Raw genomic sequence first — 10,674 nt, 5'->3', positions numbered from 1 at the left:
TGGCCCTGTAAAACCAAGTTTTTTTATCAGACGAGGTTTGTCAGACTCTGATAATCATGACCAAACAATGGATTCAACAGCATTTTCAATGCATTATCCTAGCGTTGCTAGATCAGACTCAGAAGATTTTAAGACTTTAACCCCTACTCCTGGCACCATGCAATTGACACTTGGAAATAAACCGAATCCTCAACCTGATGTTTCTGTCACCAGTTCTCATTCAAATGACATGAGTCTTGTTGGAGAATATCATGATAAGTATGACTACGGGAAATTATCACCTGCAATGGATCCACTAATAGCAGTAGGCCACAATGACATGCTCTCGGTTTCCCATATTACTGTGCAAAAGTCACTGAAAGAAGCTGCTCAAGATAGTAATATTAAAGGCGTTGTGAGTGATGATGAGCACAAAAAACATGTTGAGACAGGTGTTGCAGGTGATAGATTAAAGCTTCTTTCTAATAAGCACACTGCATTTGGGGTTTTGTCTAAATCATTGTCCCCCAATCAATCTTTCAGGGTAAGCACTCAGAACTAATATCAAGTTTGTTATTGCTATTATTTACGCTCTAATTTGTTGCTTTCTGATTGTTACCTTGTTAATTCTTGCTTTATGCAGTGTGTCATATTTAGGGGTGTAAATGAGCCGAGCCCAAACTTGACTAGGCTCGAGCTCAGTTCGCTTTGACTTACATGAGTTCGAGGTAGGATTTATACATTTTTAATTATTTTTATATATTGAGAAAAATCTTAAATGAGCCTAAGCTCGACTCAAGATCGTGTGCAGTACTTTAAACGAGCCAAAGCTCGATTGTGCAGTGTGAAATTAATACATAGAAGTCTAAAAGAGTTAAACCTTAAAAATACACAAGGCTTGAGCTTGTGCTCGATAATGAAACCGACGAGCTGAGGCTCGGGCTCAATATGACACGTCTCGTTTCGAGCTATTTATCAATTTGATTACGAGTAGCTCACGAGCGACTCGGTTTGTTTGCATCCCTGGTTACATTCTCTCTCTACACCTCCATTCACATTAATAAACATGCATATGACAGTGATATGCTATTTGTACTTAACTTTCTCTGCCATACAAATGGGTCGATTCAAGCTATATATATATTTTATTTTTTTAAAGCTTTATCTAACGGTTAAAAAGGGAGAAATAAAAGAGGTACCAAAAGGAAACATGTCAAATGGATCGAATGAGTCTAACGTTTTCCAAAGTTATTCAAAAATACATAAAAGTATATAATGTCTAACTGCAATTACCTGATTTTCGTTAATACACTTCTGATTTATAGGATACTCTTACTGTTAAACCAAATGAACTCGTGAAAGATGCATTTGGAGTCAACTCAAGCTTTGAATTCTCAACTACAAGTCAACAGACTCCTTCAAATCATGCAAGTGCAGCTCATCAGTTTAATGATGTGGCAGGAAAGGAAAAGGAATCTCCTTTGGCGGGTTCAATAACCCGTTTAACTGATAAGCCAAGCCACACACTTTTAAACAGTGTCAGTCTGTTTAAATCTCCAGGAACCGTGACTCCTTTCAACAATCCAACAAGTCTTGTTCAAAGAGCTAGTCGTTCATCTTTACAAAAAAGCATTTCTAAACTAAGGATTCTGGAAGCTTCACCCTTTTCTGCTACTATGAATGCTAAACTTCAAGATTCAGAATCTAGATCTTTTGCTGGTCCGTCTAAGATGATTCCTTTGGGTGATTTGTTAAACGGTAATAAGACCGGGACACCAAAAAATCTTGTTGCGTCACAAATGGTTTTACCATCTGAAAATACGCGGTCTGGAGAACGAATGCATCAAAGTATTTTAAGATCTCCAGATATCATATATGGTTATAAAGATGATGCAAATAAGATTTGTTCAACTCCAGTATATGTTGCAGGATCCAATATTGTAGAAAAGGTGCATGGAAGTGAAGATCTTCTCTATGGTGTGCACAATAACTCAGACACAAAGGGAAACTCAACAAACTTATCAAACAATATAGAACATGAAAAGTTTCAACCAATAATGAAAGATTCTTTTGTATTAAATGGCAGGATGGATGAAAACTCATGTCAAAAGGTCAAGATTATATATTTTTTATTTATTTTCTTTTAAAGCTTAGTAGATGTACTAAAGATAGTTTGACTCTTGTGTTGCATTCTTTTCAGAATTTAGCAGACCAGTTTGGTAGAAGCCCTTCAAATAAAGAAAACAATAATACTTTTAATGCAGAAAATGCACCGTCTCAAGTAAACTCAGCTGAGCGTAAAAGAAAAGCTGAAAATGTTACTACTGACAAAACTGTTACAAAGTCAAAACGAGTTCAAGTTCTGGTCTTGAACTCCCAAGTGACATTGGGATGCTAAGTGCTGGCCCTAATCTGGAACATTTGACTAAGGTCTGGTTGTCAACCGTTAATTCGAGTTTTTATTAGAATAGTTATTTTTGGTTTTATATCTTGTTTTGCCTGACGTTCTATTTTGCAGATTCATACTGGATTCCTTAAGGAAACAAAATTTCTTTCAGATTCAGTTGATAAGATGAATTTGCATGCGGTATATTCTTTTATCCTTTTTTTTTTGCCACAACTATTAGCTAGTAAAATATCTAAAAACTTTCTGGCTTTTCATTTTTTTTTTCAACTCCAAAGTTGAAGGAATCAAAATCATGGAATTGGTTGTGATGTTGGGTTCTGTTTAACATTTTGTGATGGTTGCCGTCTTTGCAGATTGATCGTTTGGAAGATATTCTGGGGCAGCTTCAGAGGTCGCAAACATATCAACTTATTTCTGATGAATTTCACTCTCAAGATAAAAGGTAATTTATGCTCAGACTGTTCTTTTAGATGAGGATCATTTCAGAACTTCCCAATAATTCAAGAACTCGTAATAACCATAGTTATCAAATGCGCTAGGCGTACTCAAGGCGCAAAAAAAGCGAGGGCCCAAGAAAAAAAACAACGCACAATGAAAAAAACTTAAAATTTTACTATATATTCTAAAACTTGAATAACATAGTTCCAACACCATAAATTATCCAATACCAAAAGCAAATTAAAGTTTAAAAGCATCATAGCATACATAAATTACGCAGTCACTGACTAAATGAAGTCATTTTGTTGACATGTTAGGTTAAACTGGATTATTAATTATGCTCTACAACCTAACCTAAAAAAAATCAGAGTTGTATTTGCCAAATCTAGAGCAAATAATAATCAAAATTTAGTCATTCTAGATTAGAAAGTCCACCTTTAAAATTTAGTTTTAAAGCTTCAATCATATAACAAGAAAAATAAATCATAGAATGGAAATTCAGCAAAGCAAATCAAAATAATTATTTAACAATAACAAAATTCAATAAGCATTCATCATCTAGAATAGTCAATGATTATATAGATAGATTGAATTAAATTAAGTAAATTCCCCTTTTTAGGTATTTATTATGACTCAGTTAGTGAATATTAATAAAAAAAATCATAGAAATTTAAAAAAACCAAAAAACCGGAAATTGCCCTTAGAATTGCGCCTTTCCTATTTAGAGTCGCTAAATGATCGCCTCGCCTAAAAATAGCGCCTCGGCGCAGTGGGCGGACGTTTTTAATAACTATGGTAACAAGTAAACAACTAATCACTTTATATATTTATTTTATATACTTGATAATATTTGAGGGTAGTTTTGCCATTTAGTATATCCCATTTTATGATCACATATATGTGAATGGTTATTACACATATATGTGTTTGGGTTATTACACATATGTAAACTTGTGATTAGATATATGTAATCACATATTTACATATAACTAATGACAAAACCACCCTCAAATAATATTAAATAATTAAATTGGTTATTAGGAGTTGTTGAAGTTATTACCCATAATAGATAAAGTATATCATATCCTTTTTTAAATTGGTTTATTTTATGTGTCATACTCCAATCTTCTTCGTATGGAAAATTACAGAGCAGTAGAAACGAAATTGACACGGTGTACACTTGTGTACGAGCAAGCAAAGCTGCAGCTAATGAATGCTAAACGGGAGCGGTTACTGGTATTTAGTACTCCCATCTATCTTCTTTAACAAACTCTCTATTTACCTCTGTACATTCTCATTTCTGTTTCGTGTGTAGAAAAATGGGCATTTACTTGCCTCTGGAATCCGAGAGTGTGAAACAATGAATTTAAATTCATTACAAAAGTCACTGGTTGTTCAAGTTAATAGTAAGGACATTGAAGAGGTATCTAACCCCTATTTTAAATCTGTTTTTTTTTACCAGACGATAGTTTTTTTAATCTTCTTGATTTTAACAGTGCCAAGTAGACAAAGACAAAATTGCTTCAATGGCACAGGCGGTAAAAGACATTTATATAAGAATTTCCAACTTGACTAAATCTTTCCACGTATCATGTAAGATGAAAGGAGAACCGAACACTGCTGGTACTGTTGCAAATGCCAATAGTTATTTGATGAAAAGAGCACATTGTCAGATCATACGGAAGGATATGCAGGTCCTGTATATACTTTAGGTTGGTAAACGAACCGAACGAACTTGAACAGGGCGTGTTTGTGTACGTTCGTTTAACTTTAACCAAACAAACGATTGAACACGAAGAATTAAATGAACGGTGTTTTCTTATTCATCTCCGTTTATGTTCGTTTGTTAAGAGTATAAACTATAAACGAACGGTTCATGAACATAAACGAGCAAATTAGAGTAAATTGGAATGAACATAATATGTTAAGTGAATGTATAAACAAATGTAAATGAATGAACTAAGACAAATGTAAATTAACGAACATAACGAAAGCAAGCGAACATTAATTACATGAATAATTGAACATGAACGAATGCTCACAAACATAAATGAACGAATGAGACGTGTTCATGTTTGTTCGTTTAATTAAATGAACAAAAAAATTTGTTCATATCCATTCGTTTGTTAAAAAAACGAACTTTGTGCCTAACGGTTCATTGCATGTTTGGTTTGTTTAAAAGCCTACTCATCTTATTAGTTCATTATATCATTTTAGATGACAATATGATTGATGAAACTTTTGTTTGCTACTTTGTCACTCTTGTTCCAGCTTTTTGTTATAGGCGAACTGAAGAATTGCAAAGATCATCATGATATAGTTCTTAATTACCTTGACCTAATATCTCAAAGGTTGACTCATCTTTATCATAAGTTATATTAGAGAAAGACTTCATCATAACACATATTATTAATCTTGTTATAGGTTAACTGTCACTGCTGGTGTAGTCCCAAGATTATCAGTTTCCAATACATTAAATCAAACGAATATACTCAAGGTGAAGTATTATATAATCATGTTCACTCTTTTTCTAATGATTATTAATTCTTTGTATTGCTTTGTAGAAGTTTAAAGATATGGATGCTTCAACTGCTTTTGGATTTGTTATCAATACTGGCTTAGTACAGAAGGATTTAACTGCTACAAGTATGCCACAAGAAACTCAAGTAAGGATCTTAATAAAAAATATGTAACACTAACATCTTTTAACTTATTTTAAAAAAAGTAATGTTTTTTGATATTTTCTTTTAAAAGATGATAACTTCTCTCTTGGGAAATTTGGTTGACGTGATGGACGAGTTACAATGTGCAAAATTCGAGCTAAAGAACCTGATTCATGCAAGATTTCACACGTCTTTTGGTAATCCGTCCTAAATGTTCTGTTATATGATATTCTTGCTTTTCTCTCATTATATCATATTCTTGTGTTTTTTTTCTTTCTAAAAGTAAACTCTTATTACAAAGGTTGTTGATTTGCAGATGAACGTCTTGATTTGGAGCTTTATTTCTTTGATTCAAACAGCCGAAAGAAGGCGACATTAACTCTAAACACAGCATGTCTAAAGAGGTGCCTTACGTTTTATACTTATTATTTGGTCAATGATTTCGTTGACCTCTGATCGTCAAAATGTTATACACTATGCAAACAGGGGAATCTATCCAGCAGATGTTGCTGCGTGCCAGATCAGCGTTTCGGTTGATGGATCACAGATTTCATCCAATGAAAAACTTACAGCTGAGATTGCAGCAGCAGTTAAAGATCTCAGAGTGGGATTTTTTAGCATTTTACGGTTATGTAGGAGCACATCACAGTTACTCAGCCGTCAAGGTAAAAAGTAAACAGTTAAATTGAGTAAGAGTAGAACATGTAATGAAGATAAAAGTTGACTCAAGTCTTGGTCAACAGCTTGTTGAACTAAACGATTACTGTTTTTAACTTTTCTATTTGAGTCTGTAAATCTCAGGAATTTTATACTTAATACATCTAGGGTTGCAAACGAACCGAACGGACAATGGACAAGGAATCTCATTCAATTAGTTAACTAAACGGACATGAACAAAGGATGCGCTCATTTAATTGACTTGTTTCCTTTTTAACTATAGTTTTTTAAGTGGCCCGTTTAAAAAAAAATCAGATGTTGCTAAGACAGCTCAACTCAATCATGGAAGTTAAGAAAAATGCAAATTTATTATCGTTTCATTAGGTTGATAAGACTTGGTATTTACCACAATTCTTAATTTATGACATCACCTTCACTAGATGTTAAAAGTGAGTAATGATTTAGTAGTTGGACTTACCTTTACTCATTTACATATGCAATAGTGTCAAGTGTCCCTACTTGTTGGGAAAGCTTTTAGTGGGTGGGACTATATAGCCATTAATGCCTTGTTCTTATCCCTTCCAAAAGTTCCATACTTGTGTTAGTATTAATATTGCTATTTGTTATATTATCTATTAATATTGCTGTTTTGAGTGTTTTTTGCCATTATCACCACCAAAATTTTAAATATACATGTATGGAAACTAATTCTTAACAAGAGAAACAAGTTGGTGGTGTAGATAAAGCTATGTAACCTTGGTTTACTGATCAAATTTCCGTCACACCCACACCGTGACACCGCATTACCATAATAAAGTGATACTCGTCGAATTCCCGATGCATCCCCGTTGCAATCCGTGGGTTTAAATACACCTAGTTATAATTGATAACTGAAGGTTTTATGCATGTGTATGTATAGCTTGTTTCCTTTTAGACTATGTTTATGTATATGTAGGTAAACAAACCATCAAATATGTTGGAAATACCTTTGATCCTTAGCTAAGAGTGTTGGGCTAGAAATGGACTTCTTGAGTCTTCACGTTTGATTTAAAGGTGGGAACAGATGACATATTGGTTTCTCATCTTGTGATTGATCTAATGGGGCGGATATGACAAGTATTGAAAGTGAAGGGGCCTAGGATGAAAACAGGCTGGATTAGGTGACCAAAACACGTGATGTCTGAATGGAAGACGACAGAATTAACATCCCAACAGGTTTGGGTTTGGGTTTGGGTTTGGGTTAGGGTTCGGTACCATCACTCTAAAACAAGAACCATGTTATATACTCGTGGTTGACTAGGTCATTTTGATCCGATTGTAACTAGGAGTGTTGATTGGGATGGTTTTTGAGTTATTCCTTTTATTAGAATATGGATATCTGGATTTCAAGATTTTTAAACTGAATTAGATCGAATGAGATTCGAAAAACTGATTCGATTAGTCTATTGTTAGTTTTTTTTAATTCCGACACCATTACAAACATAACAAAAATTAACCGAATTCGCCATGTAACAAGCATGAATAAATCACTAGTTAAAAGCAAGATGACTTGGACTGTTCTTTTATACACTATAATAATAATAATAATAATAATAATAATAATAGTGGTTGAATCAGAATTGACATCATATATTGTTACTATAATAATATAATGAAGTTTGGTGTCATAAAATGGGTTTTTTTATTTTATATGTAATGTTGGTTGGATGGTTGTGTAAATTGTGTAAAATACCTATGTCGGCTTGCAATTAGGGATCGAATCCTACTCTAATGCAAAATTGATTTTTTTTAGTCAAATGTGTTCTTTATGGTTATTTTATTCAAGTTGTTTATGGTTTTGGTTATTTTCTTTTCAAGTGTGTCATTTATGTTTATGTATACATGAGAATGGTTGTTTTTCAACATTAACTTTGATGTAGGCCGGATGGCTGTGTTGTTATGTGAAACCGACCGAATTCGCGTAGAATCACCGTTTTAGTTTCGGTACCGTAACGAACTTAACAAAAATGACAGAATGCCAATTTTGTTTTTATTTTAGTTCCGGTACCGTAACGAATGTGACGTGGACTGACCAAACTTGCGTAGAATCATTGTAACATTCGTTAATTTTCAAACCCGAAAACCCAACCCATTTTTAAATTTTCGGTTTTATTTATAAATATAAATATCTAAATCTAATCTATAATATATATAAATGAAAACATAAAAATCCTATGTGTCGCGATGTGGTCGCTCCCCATTTTTTGAAGTCACCGATTTGCTCGATTTTTAAATGGAGGCTTCTCATGCATTTGACCCGAATTCATGGGTATGGGTCTTACCAAACCCAGATATTCCTTAAACGTATTATAACATCTCATTAAATTAAAAATTATTCTCACCAAATTATTGATATAAAAATCCTATAAAATAGGATATACTAAAAATTAATATCTTATTTATTTTAATATATATATATATATATATATATATAATTTAAATTAAAAAAACCAATTTTATATTAAAAAAAATAAACGGGTCTTGTGTCTCATTAAACCATAAGTGTATTATTAACTTTCATACATATTATTTACAATTAAAAAAAACCAATTTTATAGTAAAAAAAATAAACGGGTCTTGGGTATCATCAAAACCATATATCTTTTAAACCGGGTTATAAGATCTCATTTATTTGTGAAACAATTTATCATGAAACCATAAGTATATTATTAACTTTCATACAATAAAAAAATATAAATTCAAAAAATAAAAAAATATTAGAACAAACAATATAAAACAACCCCCGTAGTACGGGAGATAAAAACCAGTATATATATAAACGAAACCTCCCTAAATTTTCTCAAGCCACCAGATTGCATTATTTGTAAATCAAGGTTTCTCATGCGTTTGACCCGAATTCACGAGTATGGGTCTCACCAAACCCAGATAGCCCTTATATAACAAACCACAAAATAAATCAAAGATAAAAATAAAGAACTAAATGAAGGAAATTCCATCCCACATTGGTAGAGGAAAGAAAAAGGGAGACTTCCACCATAGAATAAATAGGAGTGTAAGTATCTTGTCCCACATCGCTAGATTATAAAACTAGTGAGCTCTTTATAAGAAAGAAAATTTATATGTTAATGTTCTTATAAGACATATCACACCCAGTGGTCATAGCGAAGGGTGCGAAGCACCCGAACGCGCACGGGCACGGGCTTGGGCTCGGGTGAAGTGCGATGGGCGCAATCTGGCGCTTTGATGGCGCACTTTGCACTTTGCACGCTACGCGGATGACACGTGGCGTGCCACGTAGCATGCCTAGGGCTGACTCAGCGAAGCTATAAGATTCTTTGCGATGCGACGGGGTCCAAAATCAGCTATAAATAGGTTGAACTTGAGACATTCATTCTTCGCTCAAAATTTTCTTTTCTCTCTGAACTCACACACACATATAAGTATTTTATATTTTATAAGTATAATACCCAAGTTATCGTAGCGATATCCTATCCGATCGAAAGAAATATAAACGAATCCAAAAGCTCTGCCTATTAAGGTAAGACATTGTGTCATCGTGTAAAGTTTCTACTCTCGTGATTATCGTTATGATTATTGGTTTTATACTAATCTAGATATACTACATTGTGTTTATCCTAGGTGCTTAATACCAGGAGGTGTTCTTTAATTGTAAACTTGCAAGGTGAGACATTCGAGTTTTTATACAACTCACATTTGCGTGAGACAACTATTTTCCAACATTGTCATGATCATTTCAAAACCTATAAAACTCATGGCAAATGGTCTAAATGTTTTCAAATATATTTTTAAAGTATTTTAAATACATTACAGTGATTAAGTCTCTGTAGACTTACGGGATGATTACTATCGGTATTGTGGGGTTTTGTATACAAGGCTTGCCTACTGGGCTATTACACGTTACTTATTGGACAAGTGTTATCCAATAAGTAATATGACCACAGTCATAGATACGGTGGAGTGACAAGTACCTTTCGGTAATTTGTAAGCAAGCAGATGTAAAAACATCTTAATGCTGTAACTGTAAAATGTGTCATTTACAAATGAATGTACTTACCAGTATTTCTTGCTGATCAAATATTTTAACATGTTTCAGGTGACTTGTTAGAGACAAAGGAATGATGCCTGCGGGCTTCCGGCTTAAATAAGTGGCTTGTCACCAGAATAAAGAAACGTGTTTGTAAATAAGGGTTTAACCCTATAAAACTTATGTTTGTATCAAAAGGGATTAAATTCCCGGTTTATCATAATAATAATCATGGTGTTTTTATAACTATGATCAGTTTTCCTAACTACGGTTCTGATGAAACATTCCGCTGCAAAATAATTTAATAAACACCGATACCACCAATCAATATTCACGGCTTCCCTCCCAGGGTATAGGGGTCGGGGGCTGTGACAGCTGAAGTGGTATCAGAGCCACTGGTTTAAGCAATATGGGTATTTTAATAATAAATAATCTTAAAATTAAGAGTTAGGATATACATGCATTAACCTATGTGTTAACCATAC

The 10,674-nt window shown here is 33.5% G+C and overlaps 2 protein-coding genes across 2 annotated transcripts; both read left to right on the top strand.

Moving 5' to 3' along the window:
- Positions 1-391: 391 nt before the first annotated feature.
- LOC143614815 (uncharacterized) lies at positions 392-5,517 on the top strand. Its single transcript, XM_077088137.1, has 11 exons — positions 392-523; positions 1,305-2,090; positions 2,180-2,409; positions 2,498-2,566; positions 2,740-2,828; positions 3,973-4,060; positions 4,140-4,247; positions 4,321-4,518; positions 5,096-5,175; positions 5,249-5,321; positions 5,389-5,517. Exons 3-11 carry the CDS (start codon positions 2,371-2,373, stop codon positions 5,515-5,517), a joined length of 873 nt encoding a protein of 290 aa, XP_076944252.1. The 5' UTR covers positions 392-523; positions 1,305-2,090; positions 2,180-2,370.
- A 74-nt stretch (positions 5,518-5,591) lies between these two features.
- Positions 5,592-6,276, top strand: LOC143614816 (uncharacterized). Its single transcript, XM_077088138.1, has 3 exons — positions 5,592-5,684; positions 5,804-5,891; positions 5,974-6,276. The coding sequence occupies exons 1-3, from the start codon at positions 5,615-5,617 to the stop codon at positions 6,161-6,163; spliced, it is 348 nt and encodes a 115-aa protein (XP_076944253.1). The 5' UTR covers positions 5,592-5,614; the 3' UTR covers positions 6,164-6,276.
- Positions 6,277-10,674: the final 4,398 nt, after the last annotated feature.

This window comes from Bidens hawaiensis, unplaced genomic scaffold (assembly GCF_021521415.1).
Source record: "Bidens hawaiensis isolate Kalapana, Puna unplaced genomic scaffold, B.hawaiensis_p1.1 tig00041148_1, whole genome shotgun sequence".
Classification (NCBI taxonomy): domain Eukaryota; kingdom Viridiplantae; phylum Streptophyta; class Magnoliopsida; order Asterales; family Asteraceae; genus Bidens; species Bidens hawaiensis.
Note: the sequence above shows the minus strand (reverse complement) of the source record. Positions and strands in the feature narration are given on the sequence as shown.